The sequence below is a fragment of the Branchiostoma belcheri genome, unplaced genomic scaffold (assembly GCF_001625305.1).
Source record: "Branchiostoma belcheri isolate BF01 breed outbred unplaced genomic scaffold, Haploidv18h27 scaffold28, whole genome shotgun sequence".
NCBI classification, from domain to species: domain Eukaryota; kingdom Metazoa; phylum Chordata; class Leptocardii; order Amphioxiformes; family Branchiostomatidae; genus Branchiostoma; species Branchiostoma belcheri.
The window spans coordinates 3,084,175-3,107,155 of record NW_017803887.1 but is presented as its reverse complement, the minus strand read 5'-3'; the positions used below and the strand labels follow the sequence as shown (position 1 = coordinate 3,107,155).

Genomic DNA, 22,981 nt, shown 5'->3' with positions numbered 1-22,981 from the left:
ACCTAAATTTTCAGCACACTACACCTAAATTTTCAGTATACTACAACTAAATTTTCAGCACACTACACCTAAATTTTCAGCACACTACACCTAAATTTTCATCCCACCACACCTAAATCTTCATCCCACTAATGTTACACCTAAATTTCCAGCACACTACACCTAAATTTTCAGCACACTACACCTAAATTTTCATCCCACTACACCTAAATTTTCAGCACACTACACCTAAATTTTCAGCACAAAGGACAGTGATTTTGCAAACCTGCCTAAATTGGAGGCATTTTGATAGCGATCGATTTTCGCTAAACCCTTTTGCAGCACCATGGACATCAGACTGATACACGTATGACCTCGTGCCTAAATCCGAGCTTAGCTCTTGACCAACAAGGATTTACAGAATATTCTCATTAATCTCTTATATATCATATTAATCTTACAGATTAATCTCACTCAATGGAATGCATACAGTACTAAAACAGACGGATATGAAAACTACATAATACGTCGGTGACGGTTAGACATCCAGGTAATAAGATACGCCGAAAAAACAGTTACTCAAGCAGCTGGATATGATTTTGGAAGTGGTCAGACGTTAGCATCCACTACCTTTTGTCAACTTGACACTAAGAGACCAGAGGAGAAATAAGGGAGAAGACTACATATTATACTCACCCTTCTCTACAATACAGCAAGTGCACAGAAAACGAGCAGCCTTTCTGAGTTACTTCAGCATGGATGCAGCTGCAGTGCCTGCATGCCCCACCCTACCAGCTTAGACCTAAGCCTTGAATACGAGACTGATTGTACACTACCCTGCTATGCATACAATAAATCTGTCACCCAACCAATAGCAAAGCGGCACTTGCCTGGTCTCTAAGTGCTGAAGGCAACGGGAAAAACATAAAACTCTATCATCTATTGATTGAATTTTCGGGGGAAGGTGACAGGGCAAGTCGCGCTGAATTCCCCGAAATGAGAGTCACGGCCCACCTCGCTGATTTATACAGGCCGCGCCACGTTTCCTGAAGGCAGGAGGATGTTAGAATGCACGGAGTACAATCAATTTTTGTGGACGCAGAAGGGTGGGGAGGGCTGCCGAAATTGTTTGGGACATGACAGAGATGAGGTACCTGACCAAACAGAGATTAGGAAAATCTTTTAACATCTATAAGCAACTTCATAAACAGATCAATAATTCTTTATCATGTGTACCTCAATTTTCATCATGGTATTAAGGCCACACCAATTTAATTTGTTGGTTCTCGGATTCGCCTCTTCGTTTTTTTTCTGATTTGCAAAAAAAAAAATTTGATTCTGGTCCTGAATGAACTGAAAAATGCTCATGTTTTGCCCCCCAACAGTTGAGGAAAGTCCTTTTCTTCCTAGTTGTTACAGTTTTCCCATCTATCATTGCAGTGGTTTGATTAAAAGTTCAAAATTCAATGTTTAAATTTTAACCCAGCCTTTTGTGTTGACTTCATGGCTCATTTTGTAGCATTTAAGCCTATAACAGGATGCCTAGACCTGTTTTTATTTTTATTTTTTTTCGCCCTGTCGCTTCATATTTTTTCTGAAAAAATCCGAGAACCAACAGATTAAATTGGTGTGGCCTAATAAGATGAATTTTCTCACATAATCATGTAAGGAACATACTGTGGCTCACTATATCTGGGACAATGTTGCCAAAAATGTGTTGTTATAATAAAATATTTCACCATTATTATGGGCTGATGGGTGACCATCCCCTCTAAAGGAATACCACATTAAGATGCAGTTCACCATACAAGGGATATCATCCAAATCTCTTATGACAAAGCCATGCCAAAGGCAATCACTTTATTTTTTTACAATCAATACAGTCTTCACTTTTAAGGCCTTCCTACAGAATTACTATATCATTACAAACTGATAAAGTCAGCCTCATCTTAATCTGGGGTATGGATTATTCTAAATTTGATGTGGAATTGGGGATGCAAGTCGCTTCAAGAAGGTAGTAAATCATTTAAAGTGTCCCTAAAACTGGACTGTAGAGAATCTTTAATACAGTAACTGTAACTAGGTTTACATAATGTTGCAATTTTATAGCAGAAGGGATTTATACTCCTGTCTGACCATATATATGATATGTATTTGAGTAAGAATTAACAGAGCAACTGACCACATGCGAAGGTAAGCATTATGCATTTCCTTTGTAAATGCTACCTTTCTAGTTCACTTTATGTTCACAGTAGCAAAAGTTCACAGTCTGACGAAAACAGAGGTGTTCACGGAACTACATGTATATGTTCACTGTAGCGGCAGGTGCAGAAAAAAGAAAATCGGCCAATTATTTGTTAACAGTAATGATAAGCTCACGGGGTACAGAAGTGACCACGAAAACTGCAAAGTAAAAGTACCATGAAAAATATCTTCAGGACTTCCAGTACCAGAGATATTAAAGATAACAGACTAACAAAATGACAGCCACATAGCCTCTTGAAGGAAGATATCTACAGTACAATATTTCCCACCAACATCCTGCATACTAATAGCATGAACACAAGTAGGCTGAATTTTCCTTATACAGACAAACCTGTCCAAGCCGGCCACCCAGGGGACCAAAGAAAAGTGGTCACCTTGGACAGGTGGTCTCCTTGAAGAGGGTTGTCTCACAACATGAACTGAGACATGGTTTCCAAGTCGAGATGTTTTAATGTCAAATGTGGTGGGGAAGGTGGCACATGGAACAATTTACCTCAAACAAAACCATCATCCAGCAGTCGAGGCAAACTGGCTGGTTTCTCCATGATTTCTCATCAATAATCAGCATGGGCAGGTATCAGGCCTTGAGCGGACCCAACTCAAGGCGGTCACCTTGGCCAGGTGGTCACCTTGGACAGGTTGCTTAATGCTTGTGTAAATGGGGAAAATTTTGGGGACCGAGAAAAAGCGGTCACCATGGACAGGTGGCCTGATTGAAGGTTTGACTGTACTGACCTCAAAATAGGACTTCAGTTTAAGGTGCAAAGTTAACAGTGTCATTTTCTTTGTGTGAAAAGTACTAGTGCTGTAAAAAATCATCAGCTTACCGTACGGTGGCCTTTGCCTGTCTGTCAGCATGTTCTCATAGCTCCTACTGGACCCTCTGGCTGCAATACTGGCTGCTGGTTCAGCAGTGATGTAGGCACCTGGCTGGTGACTGGTCCCTGATGGAGGAGGTGGTCTGGTCTCTGGCCATGGCTGGGGGAAATACAGACAAAATACAGTCATTAATAATATAAAATTATGATTTAAACGTCTGTATGTACATGTACATGTATGCAGTACGTAACAGTAATCATAGTATGATCAGTACTATCTGGTCTCTGGCCATGGCTGTGGATAGGACAAAATACAGACATTATGTGGGGAAAATGATTTACTCGTCTGTATGTACATGTACGTCAAGGCTCTAGCCAGCACCCGTTTTTCCGTCAATTGCAGGAAACTTCTGGATACTAGAGAAAAATTTCTTCACCAATTCGTCCACCTTGATAGACTAAATTACCAAAAATCTTAAGTGGTAAAAATATCCAAACATCCAAAGGACCACCCACAACCACTCTCAACCCCATGATTTATCTCTCACAATGTGGGAAATTGCATTTTTTAAAGGCTTGGAAATCCAAAATTTGTTCCCAGATAGATTGTGAGCACTCTGTATTCCAAGGTACCAGCCCAACCATTGGACCTATGTATGTATTTAGATGTACATGTACTTGTATGCAGTATGTACAGTAATCATACTATGATCAGTGCTGACAGCTGCCATCTTGCAACAGCTATTTTCCTTCAAATGCTAGCATCTACATTGTAGATGTATATACACATATACAAGATCAAAACTCAAAGGTTATCGCTCTGCAAAAACTTAAAAGTTTTTATCCGTCATTGTTTTAGAAAATTGCTAGACTGCAAATAATTCAGATTCTGAACATTAAAAGTGTACTGAACAAAGTGCAGGTATTGATTTGGTCCAGGCTCAACACCCTAAACTATCACATCAATTACATGTACATGTATACAGGATCAAAGAATTATCGCTGTGCAAAAACTTAAAAGTTTTTATCCAACATTGTTTTAGAAAATTGCTGGACTGCAAATAATTCAGGACATTAAAAGTGTACTGAACGTAGTGCAGGTATTGATTTGGTACCAGGCTCAACACCCTGAACTATCACTATCAATTTTCCCCAAAGGGATAACTGCTGACCTTTGTGAACACTTGTTTGACCTATATTGGACATTTGTACAACGTCTGCATAATCGGGAAAGCAAGTGTCTACAACGGCCACAGCAAGTGGCAGGATAAACCCTTAAAGTGTTTTACAGAAATCTAATGTTCAACCTTCATAGATAAATGCCATCAGCATCAAGACTTACATGTAGTATACAGTATATTGCTCCCTGTTACTGCTACATGTATTAGGCTGGCAGAGACATGCTACATAAGGCCACAGCAAGTAAATTTTATGGATGATATCCTCCACAGACTCCAAATCTAATGCGATAGGGCGAAAAAAACAAGGCAGGCTCAAAAACATTTTCAAATTTTGACATCATAAATCCTGTTAGACAAGAAAACTGTATAAAGTGCTAAGTTTACTTCCAACTATTACAACATCAAATTCTCACTGAAATAACTTTGAAAAATAAAAGTTTTCAATCATTGTACAAATGTTTTCGATTCAGTGGGAATGTCACATACATGTACACACAGCAATGAAATACATCACTGCATCAAAGTAAAAGACAAAACATTACATCAGAGCCTTGTCTTGCCATCCGCTTTCCGCCATGGCAACAGACATCTTTGCCTATTTTCAGCATGTTGACCACTGTCAGAAGGCAACAAAATTTCTTGTTTTATTTTCCAAAACCCGTGCTGATGATGTCATCCATAAAAATTACTTGCTGTGGCCTAAGTATACTCAAGAGTACTTTTTTAGCTGTTACATGTAACTCCTCAATGACAGTGCGGTTTCTAACCTTGTAAAAGGTTACAAGTCACGTACACTCACATCCTTGCCCACTATGCTAAAACACACACACACACAAAAATATGGCCGATGGCCAGCTTTCTGGACTAAGAGCAAAATGGAGTGTAGAAAGACTGATCGGGTGCCATGCTAAAGTGCGATGGAGTCAACCTCAGGCTTTGAAGCTCAGTGTTCAGATAGATACAGTTCATTACTGGTCCAGAGAGAGCAAAATGTACCAGTCCGGAAATAAGGTCAGTTACAAATGTAGTCCCTGGCAGCAAGCAGTAATATATGTGACATGTTATCGAAAAAAGCACATTCATGTACAGTTTCTACATTACTCTTTTAAATCACACTGACTGATATTTCAACCTCACAAAATGGACAACTTTTGATTTACTTTGTAGGTTACAGCTTCATGGACATGTAGGGCCAATCTCATGGTCTGCAACATTTGGATTATAAAATCTGAATGCAGAGTTAGACATAGAAGCAACAACCCTGTTCCAACATGCTAATGTTAGTTACTTAAACACAACACATTCTGCATAACCTGCAAGGTATTTCACTTCACTATATTATTATCATCAGATCATTGTATGTACAATGTACAAATACAAATGATAAGAATAATGTGGGGTCGTATTCTCGACTCGGAACCAAGAGGTCCCGGGTTCGAGTCCTGACATGCCGCTGATCTTGTGCCCTTGGAAAAGGCACTTTACATGACTTTCCTCACTTAACTCAAGTGAAAATGGGTATTGTCCTGTCCTGTATGTGTCCTCTGCATTGGTGGTGGCATAAAATAAGTTGATATAACTTGAGTGTGCTGTCACCATGTCTAGTCATGAAATGTTGGAATTTTTAAAAAAATGGTAAGAAAGTCAAATGTCACAAACCTGACTAGCGTCAAACTGTCTGGCGTGCAAATCCTGTACAGCTACCAGTTATTTCACAGATGATAAACCAACAAACATGTGTGCCTATGCATCCATTATGTCTACAATATACAAACAAGCCACAGGGAATTTTTACCATGGAAGATAACACAGAGGCAAACACGCAAGAAGTTATCAGGCTATTCTACTCAGGGCTTCATTTTGGTTTAACGTGTTGTTACTATTCTACACCATGCCTCTGGGACTTCTCAACTGTCAAAATACCAGTCAGGACAACATGATCACAGGACTGCCTCCTACCAGAACTGTATATTTATATTTCGAAGAATATCACATACATTAATTTTGATGGTGGATATAGGCATGATCCATGGATATTTACTTTGCTATCAAAACACACATATACATGTATATATGAAGATGAATTATTATAACAAGACAAGAGTACAAAAATGTAGACCTTTAGTAATTCAAACAAGACCCTATGATAGGACTAGTGATCAACCTAATCATCTACATAGCCACACAGGGTAAGGAATATTATTAATACAATATTGAATATGGAAACATTTTGCCTGAATACAATTTCTTGACAACAATTCATTTTGTAATCTTTCTGAATCATATATAGAGATTATCATAATTTTTTTGCCTTAATAAACATTCATAATGAAACAAATCCTTGCATAGGCATACCCTAGTACCTTACCCTGTGAATGGCCCCAGTAACAATGAAGAACAGACTCACCCCACTGGTCAAATGAAGGGTATCACACCTATCTGACCTCTACCGTCTGCTTCTAAATCAGGGGTAACCAGGTCTACTACCTACCTCTACCTCTAATCAGGTCTGCCCACCCTCTAGACTGCCTCCGTGATTTGTCAACACACGCGGGAACGTAATGAGTTCCCCCATCCCACATCATTCAGCGTGTCTCGTGTCTATTGTAGGGCCTCGCAGGGCCGCGTAATTAATCGGCAACGCACAACAAGTGCATGCTGGGGTGGATGTAGCATGGTGGGAGGGGACAAAACATCTCTGCCAGTTGTTTGTTCTTCATGCTGTGAGCAATATCTCAATAGATGAAAATTTCATACATGTTCTCTAAAACTTGTAAACTTGCTTGTTTTTTTGCCAGTCAGTATATGCATGGTAACCAAGCAATGCACAAATGCAGACTTACATGTGTGTACCATTCTCTATTTTGGAAGGAGCACTGTGAATCATTAACCAGTAAAAGTAGGTCAAATTTCTGAGGAACTAACATCACAAAAGAAACTCAAGGTAATATATATAGAAGAGATGTTGCTTGTGCAGCATCTTTTAGCACATACAGTTACTATACAATGTAATGTATAATATGACTATCTACTAAATTGTAACAGTACATGTACATATACTGGCAGTATTCAATCCAATTGCAATATGGCACACCATATATGGTTAGAATTCTTCCCTGTGAGATAACAATTGTTGGGTTGCACATACAGTACCATCTATATAGCACCCTGTATAGGTACGATTTGGGGGTATTTTTCATGCAACGCATCACACCGCAGCGAAGCGCAATGAATGTCGTCGCAGGGCAAAGAAAGTCACGGGTCTGTGACCTGATTAAGACATGAAATTAATGAAAAACATTGTGTAAAAAATGCCAGCAGGACAGGGGTTAAGGGAGACACTTACTTTACTAAACCATCTTTCCTAACAGTCTTTGATTTGATTTGAAAATCAAAGACTCAAAAATAGGATTTTCACATCTCAACAGGTTTACCCCAATTGGATTGGGATAGCTGTCTCATTTGTGGTCCTATCTGAATGGGAAATTACCACCATGGACCTTGCTTTAACAGCAATACAATAGAAACTGCTAAGCGTTAGCTATAAAGTGAGAATCACCATATTGGTGTTGTTAAGGCCACACCAATCTAATTTGTTCGATCAGATTTTTTCATAGAAAATATGAAGTGACAGGGCGAAAAAATAAAAAAAAAGGTCTAAGCATCCTATTATAGTCCCAAATGCAACCATAGTAGCCATTAAGTCAACACAAAATGCTTTGCTGATATTCAAACAATCAGTTTTAAACTTTTAATCAAACCACTGCATTGATAGATGGAAAAAATTGTAGGAACTAGGAAGAAAAGGACTTTCCTCAACTGTTAGGTGCAAAGTATGAGCATTTTTGAGTTAATTCAGAACCAGAATCTTTTTTTTTCAAATCAGAAGAAAATGAAGAGGCGAATCCGAGAACCAACAAATTAAATTGGTGTGGCCTAACAGCAATACAATAGAAACTGCTAAGCATAGTTATAAAGTGTGCATCACCACATTGGTGTTGGTAATAACGGTACTGCTAAATGTGCAAAGCCTTGAAGGATTATCTGAAATCGGAGATTCTAACACGTGATGCACTTCGACACAGACATCCATAACAATTGATTGGGAAAAAGAAGTAGCAACGTGCGTCGTTTTTCACATCAAAATTCAAGGTCTATCGAACCAGTATGGAGATAACAATTTGTCACTTAGGAAAAAAAGCAATGTGAAAGCACAACAAAACAGGAGGAAAATTTCTAGTAAGACAGAGACTAGAAATGCTAACATCGCATAAAAAGAATGTCTAAATTAATGGAATTCAGTACAAATTATACATAAACCATCACTCACCAATTCATTTTGCAGTGAATTATCTTTTTTAAATGGACTGACAGTCCCTACCATGCATAGAGAAATAAGTACCACTAGCATGTCGGCAGAACGTACTGCACCTGCACAAAACTCGTAATGTATTGTACATAATGACTTCAGCAGAACGTCTCATATATAAGGTCGTATTTGTGCATATACGGTTAACATCCCGTCTGTAGTTTCCAATTGTTATGTCGGAAAAGATACCTTCTGCAACAGGCAAAATTCTGATGCAATGTTGACCAAACATCCAACGAAAACTGATTGGAAGAACGTCTCATATAAGGTTGTATTTGCACATATAAGGTTAACATCCTAACTGTAGTTTCCAAATGTTATGTCAGAAAAGATGCCTTCTGCAACAGGCAAAATTCTGATGCAACGTTCACCAAACATCCAATGGAAACTGTGAAAAATTAAGAGTTTTGCGCAGGCGCAGTACGTTCTGCCAACGTGCTACCATAGAAACAAGTTCCACTAACTATCCTTTCTAAGCATAAATCCCAAGGTAGCTCAGGCACAGAGCATCAAGAAGCCTACTCACCACAATAATGAGATTAAAGGGGAAATCTGCACCTGAGGCAGAGACATTAATTTGACATGAATCCCCTGCGCAAAACCCACAAAGCCCTCAACTATCACATGTGAAGTCATATGCGACAAATTACTTGCTATGAAACACTATCAGGTATTAAACCAAATGGACCAAAGAATTCCAGGTATGGTAGCAATGATTTCTGAAGATAATAACATGGGAACAATTCTCTTATTCTATCAACCAGTATTTTCAATGAGGAACAAAATATCCTAAAATTTGCAACCATTTTCACACACATCAATGTCATTTTTCCAGTTAAGTCACAGCAAGTAAATTCTATGGATGACATCCTCCGCAGACTCCAAATCTAATGCGAGCAGGCGAAAATAAAACAAGGCGGGCCAAAGAAACAAGGTTCCTACATTTTAAAATTTTGACTCAATCATTGTACAAAATGATTCAGTGGGAACATCACATATACATAGCCAACCTCACATATCACTGCATCAAAGTAAGAAATAAAACATTAAATCAGAGCCTTTCATTGTCTCCTCTCTTCATAGTTATCTGCCATCCACCTTCCAGCATTGCAACAGACATCTTTGCCCATTTTCGGCATGTTGAACACTGTCAGAAGGTAACAAAATTTCTTTTTTTTTCTCCAAATTCAGCCGAAAATTAATGCGCACGCTGATGTCATCCATAAAATTACTTGCTGTGGCCTGAACAACATACTAGAAGATCTGCCATTTTGTACAACATAGAAGGAGCAGGTACTATTAAAGTAGATGGCAGATCAGTACCAAGGAGAAATTACATTCTACTGAAATAATGAAGGTTAACTAGGGCAGATGTATGCCATCTGTGGCAGATACAAGAGACTGATGAATTCAGAGGGACATGTACCAGTCTGACCTATAACCTCTCAAACAGTATGTCATTATTGCAGCTGGAACTAGAACGCCTTGCAATAACTGGTATCATTCTATCCGTCATGATTTTTAGCCTCGAAAAATCTCAAAATTTAAACTTGCACCAGATGTTTTAGCCTTCTCCCTGTCACTTAAGTCAGGTTATTCTATACAGAAAATCTATTGATATACAGAAAATACAGAAAATCTATCGATTCTATACAGAAAATCTATTGAAAAACGGAAAATACAGAAAATCTATTGATACTAACTATACAGAAAATCTATTGATACTATACAGAAAATCTATTGATGCACAGAAAATACAGAAACTCTATTGATACTATACAGAAAATCTATTGAAAAACAGAAAATACAGAAAATGCATTGATACTATACAGAAAATCTATTGATATACAGAAAATCTATTGATACTATACAGAAAATCTATAGAAAAACAGAAAATACAGAAAATCTATTGATACTAACCAGAAAATCTATTGATATACAGAAAATACAGAAACTCAATTGATACTATACAAAAAATCTATTGAAAACAGAAAATACAGAAAATCTATTGATACTACACAGAAAATCTGTTGATATAATGCACAGACTATTGCAGCAGGAGAGTTTACACGAAAAAAAACTGTCTATATCCGTCACCATGTAATAACATTACATGCTATAAACTACAGAATGGAACCCACCCTGTCAGGGTACAGTGTACACCGGGAGATGCCAAATCTTCACAATCCTCGCCCAACGGATGTCAACCTTCTCACAGCAGCAGAGGATTCAGCACCACGGAAAGCGACACCCCTAGGCCTCTCTGACAAGGCTTACTGACTGAATTCTACCTGGATCAAAGAAGAGTCAGGAAGCACACTGACAGGCAAACCTTCTTCCCAGCCGAAAACCAATTAGAGAAAAACGGCTTGAAAAGAACGGGTCATACCACTGCTTTGATGTCGAGATTAAACCATCCAGGTCATCAACACAAAAACCTCCTGCTTCCCCCCTCATGGCAAAATGGTTTCTCCTATTTGTAATCAAACCACAGTGCTGAAGGATGACCTTGGAGCCATTTAGAGAAATACAGCTTGAAGAGAACGGATCATACCACTGTTTTGATGTAGAGATAAAGCGATCCAGGTCATCATCAAGAAAACCTTCTACTTCCCCTCTCATGGCAAAATGGTTTCTCCCACTCATAATCAAACCACAGTGCTGAAGGACGACCTTGGAGCGGTTGAATGAGTCAAGAACGAGAGTCAAGGGCACGAAAAATGGATCATACCACTGCTTTGATGTCGAGATTAAAACGATCCAGGTCATCAACACAAAAAAAATCTACTTCCCCTCTCACAAAAATGGTTTCTCCCACTCATAATCACAGTGCTGAAAGACGACCTTGGAGCGGTTGAATGAGTCAAGAATGAGAGTCAAGGGCACGAAAAATGCTGACATAAAATCAATCACAAAGCACAAAAAATCCTGAGTTACAGGTCCCTGATAAAAACTACAATTCCCAGGTTTATCATCGAGGGGTATCAGACTGGTATAAGGGAAAGACATAAAGAGGTCATAGCATACCTAGGGACAAGAAACATAGGATCAGATAGCTCCCTTAAAAGCAATGCCAGGAAATATAGCACTAGAAACCAAGCACGATCCTGTTGTAAACATTACTACACTGCCTAGCCGACCAAATCATCCAGGTATTACTAGTATCACATAAATGGTGTACTTTGATGACAGGTTGACCTTTTGTGTATTCCGGCATGCCTCTATCACCAAACACAGGCGGCTCTATGCTCCAGTGAGGATCCCTACCCTACCATTAAGGGATATAGGCAGAAATATCAGCACCAGTGAAAAATAACCACTGGTGTTGAGGGTGCTGAGGAATTATATTATATTGTAGTGCAAAGGCTGTGGAAGACGAAATACATTTTATCTCAAGCTGTTCGATACATAACAACGCTCGAAATGAGTTGACTAATATTCAAACCTCTACAATTTATCTCAATTTCTCTAAACTTACAGACAAAGAAAAAATTCTTCTTTTAACTTCCCAAAACCCACAAATTTTGGAAAAGGTGGGACATTACGTCTTCCATGGTTTACAAAAGAGAAGTCAAACCCTTCAGACATAGTTTTAGACATAGCAATAGTTTCAGACAACTAGATTTCATTATGTACATTTTGAAGTTATTTTATACTCTGTTTCTGAGTTCTTTTATGTTTGTAACTTGCCTTCAGGCATGGATTTGCAATAAACTTCTCTATATCAAGGTAGAAAGATCTACTACCAAGAAAAACAGCATTATATTTGGGAGGGGGGTTCTTCCGTGGAATGACATTCAAAAACACAAATGATGATGATGATTCTTGACTGCAACTTTAATTCTGTACATACATAATGTATAGGTACATGTACATTTATTCTCTTATTAATGATAAGGCTATGAATTCGAAATTAGTAATTTCTACCAGTAATGATCATGCCATAATGTATCTGTACATGGGTGAAAAAGCCTGTCAGCTGTAACTAAAATATTTCCAATCTAGTCTTTTTTCTGTGCTGGTTTTGAATTTTTATGGCAGGTAAAGGCATCCTACATGTATATGTAATTTCAGGCAAATGAATACTGTTTACCTTTGCATAAGTTCTGCTCTGTTAATTCTTACTCAAACACATTCATATATATGGTCAGACGGGAGTCTAAATCCCTCCTGCTATAAAATTGCAACATGATGTAACCCAACACTAGTCACCCCATTGTAACAGTCTGGTTCAGGTCATTGACCTTTTTGGAGAAGAAGAGGAGATGTAGCAAAAACACTATGCTTTCCTTTGGTAAACATAATTACTGTCACATTTTTGCCTCACAGATATCAGTGTACTACAGGATAGGGTTGGTTCAACTTCCTAGATTAAAAGAATGACCAGAACATTAACTTTGAACCTTCAGTATAGTCTGGAAACGGTTAAAATCCTCGATTCTGAATTGGACTTCTTTGCAAGAGGAGTAAAAGAGGCGGTCTACATACGAGCTCACAGACCTACCCTGAACAGAGACGGGGGGGGCGACACAAGTTACCTGGCACGTATGACCCGCTACTACGGTCACGTGTCTCTGACGTCACGTTCCAAGAGTAGACGGGTCCATTCCGTGAACAAGGTTGATGGAGTCAACCAAAAATTTGGGGTAAGTCCCAATTCTGTAATCTAAGTGTTGGAAGTTAAAGCTTAGTCTTTATTTCATAATGATTTGTACCAACACAGATGAACTTTCATGCTAAGTTTGAAAAAAAAGTTTTGTCACCCTGAAATTGCATTGGATGCCTTTAAGTTTAAACTTCAGACATAAAAGCAGTCAGTGACCTGGAGAGACAACATGGATGCCACCTTGTCTCTTAACAAGGATGAACCAAACTGAAGTGAACTGACATGGGCTTCCATACATGTATCCTGTTAGCTAGGAGGATTATGGGGATTAGGGGAGCATCCATCTGTCTGCTGAGTTGGCAGCACCATCAATCAGACTGAGACACCAAGGACTCTGTACATGTATATGTAGACTACAGGCAGGGCTCGAAATTCATTTTTGGGAATAGGTGCACTGGTGCACCCAACCTTAAAAAATTAGGTGCACAAATTTTTTTTTGGGTGCACCATATAAAACAAACTTAATTATCGATCTTACTGCTCCTCTTCTAAGCTTCAATCTGAAATGGGAGCAAACTTCAAAATCTTAAACAAGTACTACAACAAAGATTTTATCACTTTTCTGATACTTAGAGACCAAGAATATCCTGCATACTATTATACATTTCTAATGCTAGAAATTCCTACAAAAATATTTGGGTCCGAAAAAATTAGGTGCACAACTCCAATTTTGGGTGCACTAAGGTGCACATGCACCCAGTATGACAGGGCTCCAAATACTGGGTGCATAGCAGGGCTCTACCTAGCACCCGTTTTTTATGTCAAATTCAGGAACATTGTGGTGTGTGATGGAAAAATTTCTAAATCAATCAAAATGAACAAAATCTTTAGGAAAAATATAACCACTCTCAACCCCATGATTTGCCTCTCAAATGTGGGAATTTGCATTTTTTAAACTAAAGGCTTGAAATTCCCAAATTTGCCCACAGATTCCCCTAGACTGCAAGCACTCTCCCCCCAGGTCTGATATGCACTGTGGTGCAGGTAAAATTGGAGCTGTGCACACTGGAGCTGTGCACACATTTCTGATGTCTACCTGCACCTAACCTACACTGGTCCATGTACTGGGTATATGCAGGTTAGTGCAGGTAAAATTGGAGCTGTGCAGGTATTTCTGATGTCTACCTGAACCTAATCTGCTCTGGTCCATGTACTGGGTATATGCAGGATAGTGCAGGTAAAATTGGAGCTGTGCAGGTATTTCTGATGTCTACATGTACCTGCACCTAACCTGCACTGGTCCATGTACTACTTTATATACATATGAACCCCCTTAGGTGTATGTGTATTGAATTTCTTATTTGCTGCATTGACTGCTACCACCTATGAAGCATGAAGGAAATAATGCTGATAGTTTTTGAACAGTTTATCTATGTCATAATCCATACATGAGTGGTGCAGGTAAAATTTGTCTAGTGCAGGTAATTTCCAATATTACCTGTGTAAGTGCATTGGTATGCAGAAAGAAAGTATTTCGAGCCCTGTGTAGAAGATATGTGATTACTTCACACAGCATACAAATTGATGATGCCTGGCAGCCATCAGGGTAAAACAGAAACCTCAGATGAAATATCCTTATTCAGGACATTGCCTACCGCAGATATTAGAAATATTCTTGTCAAAATCAAGGGAAAATGTCACAAATGATGAACGACAAAAGGATATTACCAACAGAGAATGTTCCTAACATGTGACATGTGTACATGATTAAAAGACTACATCTGTTTCAGGCATGCTTATAATTACTTCATTGCTGTAAGTTAATTACACCACCAAGGCTAACACGGTGTAGAAATCCTATTATTTGGTTCAACTTCAAGCTCAACTGCAAAAATACAATTACACGATGACAGCAGGAGATGAATTTTTGGCTGAGGCTCCAATGCAAAATTTTGTATTAAATATTCTGTTTTATTCTCCATAGCTTTTCATATTGCTAATTCCTAGAATTTCCATGCTAACAGATGGGAAGTTGCAAAGACAGTAAGCTAAAAAAAACAAAAAAAAAACAGAATACAGATGAGGTCTGTCAGCATGTAAGATAGAAAAACGAGCAGGAATTTTAAAACTGTTGCGTTTTTCATGAAAAAGGCCCTGGGCTTCCACTGAATGATTTCATACACACACATTTCCAGAATCCACTCCACAAAGAATCTGAATTTACAATAAGGCCACATTGATTTGATTATACGGATGACATCCTCTGGGAACCCCAAAACTGATGCGAGCGTGCAAATAAAAAAAAGTTTGGCCAGAAAAAAGTTGCCTTCATTATGAAATCTACATGTAGGTGGTCATGAAGGTTAAACAAATGACTAAACACACACTAATATTTTATTGGCATGGTGAATAAGACTCTTCATTTTCATTCCTTCACATTTTCTTCTTGTCCTTTGGGATGGATTTTGGCAATGCCCACAATGCAACATAAGTATCGTTTTCCAACATATATTTTTTTCAATTTTCAGTATATATTTTCTCATTTTGCAGCTACTTTGTACGATTTACAGTATGGTCAAAAACTTTTTTTTTAATGGACAAAAATTCATGCGCACGCCGATGTCATCCATATAATCAAATCAACATGGCCTAACTCTCAGACAATGATGAAGACTTCTGAACTCTGTCATGTTTTCAGGACAAATAGAATTGCCCATAGTGTATTCATGAGGCATTTGGACAGGCTTTTTTCTCAAATACCCGAGAGTATTTGTAATGTATTATCACTTCCAGACCACCTGTTTAAACTAGATTATTCTAAATCTCAAGAGAAACATTGAGAAGTTAAACATCTCTGGATTACCCAATTAAGCATTATTTGCTTGGTTATAACTTATTGCAACATAGACCAAAATCATGACAATGATATCCCTGAGAAAATACGTTTCCAGTTAATATTGGGTTTGCTTTGAAAGGCCACAGAACTGTTGACAAGCTATTTTTATGCTAATTCCCAAGAGTATTTCAATAATTACTGCAACAGCACAATTGCAAACAAACAAAATAAATAATGTATGTATAATTATATGCAAAGTAAAAGATGTGTTGCTCATGTCTGAATCTACTAGTACAATTGTGTATGTATTTTCCATATAAAATTGTGGAGATGTTTCTCTTAAGGCAAATGCAGGTTGTGGTGAAGAGTTTGCGACATTTCTAGTCCCTACAATGGACAAATTCTATTAAACACTACAAAAACAGCAATTCAACCACTAAAAGTAGGAATTACCATCATCAACAACTGACATCAACAGCAGCCAGCCTATGCATTCAAAACAAAATAGCTTGTTGTAATTGGATGAACATTTTCAACAAAATCAGTCACATATGTACATGTACTGGAATTGACTAAAAAAAAAACATGAACCACATGTCATAAGCTAATATGAAATTGTCAAGAATTAATAATGGTTTGAAATGGATGCTGACCCCTAAAATAATGCAAGTGTCTCATCCGTAAATAGTTTCATCAGGTTGGTAAGTCACTGAGTAAAGAGACTCTTTTTACACAACAAAGTATTTTATTCACAGCCAACGTTTCGGCTGTAGATACATTGTAGATACAGTTCCCTGTAAGTAACCATGCATATGTGTAAATATGTAAATATTGTACATTTGGGAATGCATCTGTAGCAGCGACACCTGTGCTGCAGTGCAATGTGAACCAGTCAGAATTGCCCTGAGGAAGGTGACAGACGGTCACCGAAACGTCGGCTGAATAAAGAATTGGTTGTGTAAAAAGAGTCTCTTTATTATAGTTCCCTATAAATAACCATGTGTAAATATGTAAATATTGTAAGTTTGGGAATGCATCTATAGCAGTGACACCTGTGCTGCAGTGCAATGTGAACCAGTCAGAATTGCCCTGAGGAAGGTGACAGACTGTAACCGAAACGTCGGCTGTGAATAAAACACTTGGCTGTGTAAAAAGAGTCTCTTTACTCAATTTTGTGTCTGTCACTATCTTTTGGCTACAAATTATGGATGCCTCATTAACAAGACACTACTGGGGATGATTATGGCAGGGCCATAAATTGGTAATTTGTTTAATGGTCCTGATGTCGTAAAAAAATTTTATGACATCATGAATATTCAATAGAAAAAATGTTTACATCTGGTTGGGACAGACCTCACTGGTTATTTGTAATAATCGAATTAAGATTTAATAATATCACACTCACTAGCAGTTCTATTAATATGGCAGGGTTAAATTTTTCAAAATCAGCAAACACAAAAAAAAAAACTAATTTTATGGTCCTTCCAATCATGCGAGTTACAAAGCTAAATGGTATTGACTGAACTTGATGATGATTGGTTTATTAAAGAAGAAGCACAATCTGACATGGCAGTCAACGGACTGAATTGGGCCAGACTTTACAGTAGTTTTAAAATCAGTTGAATTGATAAAATCACAGCTTAAAATATAGCACATTATAAATATTTACAGTTCGTTCTACCATCGTCATACATAAATACATAAAATCTGTTACGATATTTAAAAACAAACGTCTACAGTTCATTCAGTAACTTTGTCATTGCGGGGATTGCACTAGTTATGTAACGTTTAGTCCCAGTTGGTTGTTGGTAGCGTGTCGAGTTGCGGAGATGCCTGCCATGTTGCTGTCCGCGGGTAGGGGGCAGCCACGCGGAGAAGCGAGACGACCTTTCCACCTTCAAGGCAAAGTCTGTGCACAGTTTTTGTCTGCGGGCTGATAAGCGCTGAAGTCCGAGATGCTGGAGGGCTTCAGTGTACGTGGTGAATTGTCGACCCATCATCATTCTGCAGGCCCTTCTCTGCACCCGCTCCAGGGCGGCCGACTGTTTGTGGGTCAGTGCTGAGGCCCAACATGGAGCGGCGTATTCCAGTAACGGTCTTATATAGCCGCAGTAGATAGTGTTCAGGTCTGTAACCGGTACTCCTGAACGGCGTAGCCTGCTGATGACAACCAGTCTTTTACTTCTTTTTTTATAAGAGTAACAATAAAACCTGAATGAACATTTACGGCATGCAACCCAATGGCTAATTAGCTTGCACACAAACAAGTCAGGGGAACTTTTAGAGTAACTGCTTGGAGAGTACAGAATAAATTTTGTGTACGAAAGTGCCCTGGATTCAGGCCTCTAAATTACCTTTTCTTCCTATTGTCCTAGCACTGTCCCAAAAATAAATTTCAACTGTCCCAAAGTGAAGATGAACTGTCCCAACCTGTTTTTTGGGAAGTATTGTATGACTTCAACATTATTTTGCTTATGTTTACTCCCATGCAGGCGCACTATAATTGCAGAGTAGACAGGAAATTCGGGGGGACTTTTACAGACCCAAAAGCCGGGATGTGCACCTGATAAACAAAAGAAGGCCTGACATTCTGATGCTATTTTTCTATTGTCCCAAAAATATCCCAAAGTGTTTTTTAGTTGTCCCAGCCTAAATTTTAGTGGTCAGTGGCCACTGGACCACCTTTAATTTTGAGCCCGGTGGATTTCAGATTAGGCCACCTGTTTCATCATGCATCAAATAAGAATATAAAAATTACATGACAAGAAACAGTCAGGACACGATAAGTTACCTCTTTCCTACATGCTCCTGGGCTCTCCTCTCCAACATGTACATATGCCATCATGGTACAACAAAATACGACTCTACACCACACATACTGTACTACAACAAATGTCAGTCAATCCTCAGAGAACAGAACACATTTGGAGACTGCAGTAGAAATATGGTTTCTGCGCCCACCGTGCATGTAACTAATTTCCCACGAGGCACTTGATTAAAAAGAATGTGCACTGCATGGTGGGATACTACTCTCTTTGATTAAGAGCATAAGAGGTGATTCAGGGTAATAAGCTCGTCTTGCGATCATAAAAATAGTGGCAGACTGTAAAATGCTTCCCTCAAGAATAGTTTACAAATGGCATCAGAAATGCTTTGAAAAAAAAATGCTGTGCCTTAAGTAAGACATATATCAGTGCAGTTTTTAGGGCTTCGAAAATGGTTACTGGAAGGGCCCTTGGCTGATTTTTAGGGTACCACCCCTAAAATAAAGGACTCATCTTGGGGCTTGTTTCTGCATTTTTAAATACCCAAAGTATGAAATACTGATTGAAATGTGCTAATGTGAAGCAGTATGTGTCAATATCATAAACTTAAGATTACCTTATTCAGAATATTTCCAGTTTTGCTGCTCTGAAATCACATTGGATGTAAGACATGTATCTGCTTTTAATAACAATGTTGGTTTACACCGGTTTAGAAAAACATGTATCACACACATGAGTGACATTGTTGCTATATCATCCAATCCGAGTATTCAGATTGAATAACATCACTACAGATTTTCAACAAGGAATGGGACACAGACTTCACCCCACGTACATGTATTAGCAAACCTGCATTGTCATCATGTACAATGTATACGCACCTCAATACTCAATCCTTGATTAGATTAAATCCATAGCCAATGATAGATGTTTCAGTACAGCACCAGAATATTAAGCCAGGACAGATAGAACCTTACTAAGGCCACTACAGTAGCAACTTTCGAACAATGTCACCTTACAAAAACTACTAATGTACCTGAATGCTCAATCCTTGATTAGATTAAATCCATGACCAACAAGGAGAAGTCGTAGACATCATCCCTCCATGAAATAGCTTGTTATTTTGTAATCTTTTGGTGTATTTCAATAGAGATATTATGAGTCAAACTTTGTTTTTATCAGCAGAATGATTTGTGGTGGCACTTTGTATTTATCAAGCTGTCATGTGCAGGCGTTTAGGTTCTTGTTACCATGGTTTGTTTACTTTGATGGCCAGCAGGTCATTTGCCTTAGCCTGGGTACCATCCCCAGTAGTATATTCGCAAACTCTATAACTGTTATAGAGTTTGCGAATATACTACTGGGGATGGTACCCAGGCTACATTTGCCTGTACATGTAGGTCAATGACCAGGTCAAATGACCTGCAGACCAGACAAACAAGATTTATTTTCCTGCATCTCTATCTAGGGGTAAAAATAGATAGGGCTGCCTGGGTCTGACCTGCCAGCTGGAGGTATAAACAAAAACACTCTGTCCCAACTTTTGGGTCAAACAGACCATCCTATTATGAAGTAGGGGTGAAAAAGTGAAAATCCTTTTAAATTAAGCAATAAAAATATGCGACAACCTGCTAATGCACTCCAAAACACAAAGAGACTCAACAACTACCCACATACCAAAAATCATACCAAACCATCCCCCAGATTTTCCAAACATTCAACACAAAAAGTCCAACATTAAACATTTTGTAAATATCAAACGCAAACAGCTAGGGGACCCAAATTTAAACCACTAAACCATGGTAATAACAACTACATGCTACCTTAATATCGCACAAACAGTCCATAACGCGAAAACAACAGAATAAAAAAATTAAACTGCAGTACCAAGGTCAATCACCAGGGGCTCAAAGTCAACCTACACAATCTCCAAGGCCCCATCCATCAATCTGCCAAATATCGTACAGTTCCTTCTCACCGATCTTCAGATATCAGACCAAACATGAAACGGAGTAAAAACAGTACCCCCATTTTCATGGAGGGTAATGATAGATGTTTCAGTACAGCACCAGAATGTTAAGCCAGGACAGATAGAACCTTACCAAGGTTACCAATGTAGCAACTTTCGAACAATGTCACCTTACAAAAACTACTTTGCAATGAATGCTCATTCCTTGATTAGATTAAATCCCTAGCCAATGATAGATGTTTCAGTACAGCATCAGAAGCCGGGACAGATACATGTAGAACCTTACCAGGGTCACCAATGTAGCAACTTTTGAACAATGTCACCTTACGAAAAAGTATCTCCTAACAAAAATGCATCAAGTCATATGACAGCCCAGTTTAAAGAATCAATTTGAAAGTTTCTAGGTCTCATTATGTCATGTACTTGCCTCTTTTCAGTTTCTTCAGCCAGTGTTAGAAATACCCATCTGCAGTCTGCATTTTAATTTGCTGAGAAATTTTCAATGTTGCAGAAGAAAAATTAAGCAACCTACAATTTTGCAGACTAAAAAATCAGGATAGGGGTTCAATGCTGTCTGTATAATACTGCTGACTTTATGATATACTCAGTTATGCATTTTTTTTCAAATTACACATAAAATGTCTGCCAACATGCAATTTTGTCAGGGCATAAGAGTGTATATTTGCAGAAAGCATTTCCAAATAGCAGAACAATATTGTGACATTCTGTAATATTGCAGAGCACTGAAAAAAAGTATTTCTCAGCCCTAACTTCTAGTAACACTGAGATAATCTACTATTCTTCCCATAGCAAATGCTTTCTGGCAGCACTCTATGAAACATTGTCACCTTTATGACCTGATCAGACAAAGTGGTGGCCAATGTATAAACATGCCTACTACTGTGACGGAAGTATTCACTATAGATAACACAGAACCAATCTTTCAAGCACTTCAGCATGCAAAACACGGAGAAACTTGGTAAAGCTTTTTCAATATTTTAACAGGGCCATGGCCTCGCTGCCACCAGGTCTTGTACATGTCTCCTTGGTTTTCCATCCACTCTTTACGGAGGTAATGAACTCAGAACCAAATCCGCTGAGTTCAAAAGATTACAGTTTGGGTCTTCCATGTATCATGCACCCTCACTCCAAAAGGTAAAAGGTCAAGTAAAGAAGTCAAACAAACTCAAAGTCAAAACTAAAAGTAACGCACTTTTTGTTATTATGTTAGCCTTTGCAGAAGGAAATCATACTGTTTTTGCTCTGTTTCTTCTTCCTCTTCTTCTTCTCCAAACAAATAAGGTCATTGACCTGAAACAGACTGTCTGTCACCATGGTAACTAGTGTTGGGTTATATCATGTTGCAATTTTGTAGTAGGAGGGATTTAGACTCCTGTCACCATACATATGAATGTGTTTGGTAAGAATTAACAGAGCAGACCATAGACTGCGAAGGTAAACATTATGCATCTGCTTTGCAAATGTTACCTTTCTAGTTAACCTTCGATCTGGTATGGTAGCCTTCTGGCATATTCGTATTATTGGTTTTAAGCGTTAAGCAGCAAGGAGAGGATTAGGATTATCCTGTAAGTTACGAGTATAGTCCATCAGCCCCCTACTGATACCCTCTCAGAGTTAAAAGCATACATAGTGATACATAGTGTACATAGCAGCGAAACTAATGTTCTTAGGTCTGAGCAGCTTTACTTGTCGGCTCATCCAGGGCCCAGTAAGCTCCCTGTGGTAGCCAATTTCCCTGGCTCAGCAGAAATGCAGGAAAGGGTCAAAGAGGTGGTGTCCATTAAACCTCAGCAGTTGGAAGGAATAAGCTTTGAAGCGCTTCAAGGATTTTATGCTTTTATTGCACGTCTATTTGCGTTTGGTAAGGCGTAATGTGGGGTAAGGGAGAAAAAGGTCACTAGTGCCTATAAACTGCCCAAATCATTGTAGATGGGCTTAGGCCACGCCAATTTAATTTGTTGGTTAACGGATTTTTCTAAGAAAATAATGGAGCGGGCGGGCAAAAAAATAAAAAATAAAAACAGGTCTAGGCATCCTATTATGGCCCAAAATGGTACGATAGGAGCCATGAAGTCAACACACCAGGCTGGTTCAAAATTTAAACAATGAATTTTGAACTTTTAATGATACCATTGCATTGAAAGATGGAATAACTGTAAGAACTAGGAAGAA

The 22,981-nt window shown here is 38.5% G+C and overlaps 1 protein-coding gene across 6 annotated transcripts in view; it reads right to left on the bottom strand.

Moving 5' to 3' along the window:
- The window catches only part of LOC109472606 (caskin-1-like), a 90,436-nt gene that overhangs the window by 38,261 nt on the left and 29,194 nt on the right, over positions 1–22,981 (bottom strand). For all 6 annotated transcript variants that reach the window (XM_019772402.1, XM_019772404.1, XM_019772403.1 and 3 more), the window contains exon 14: positions 3,072–3,222. In XM_019772402.1, coding sequence (XP_019627961.1) covers positions 3,072–3,222 — 151 coding nt within the window. The remainder of the gene's footprint in view (positions 1–3,071; positions 3,223–22,981) is intronic.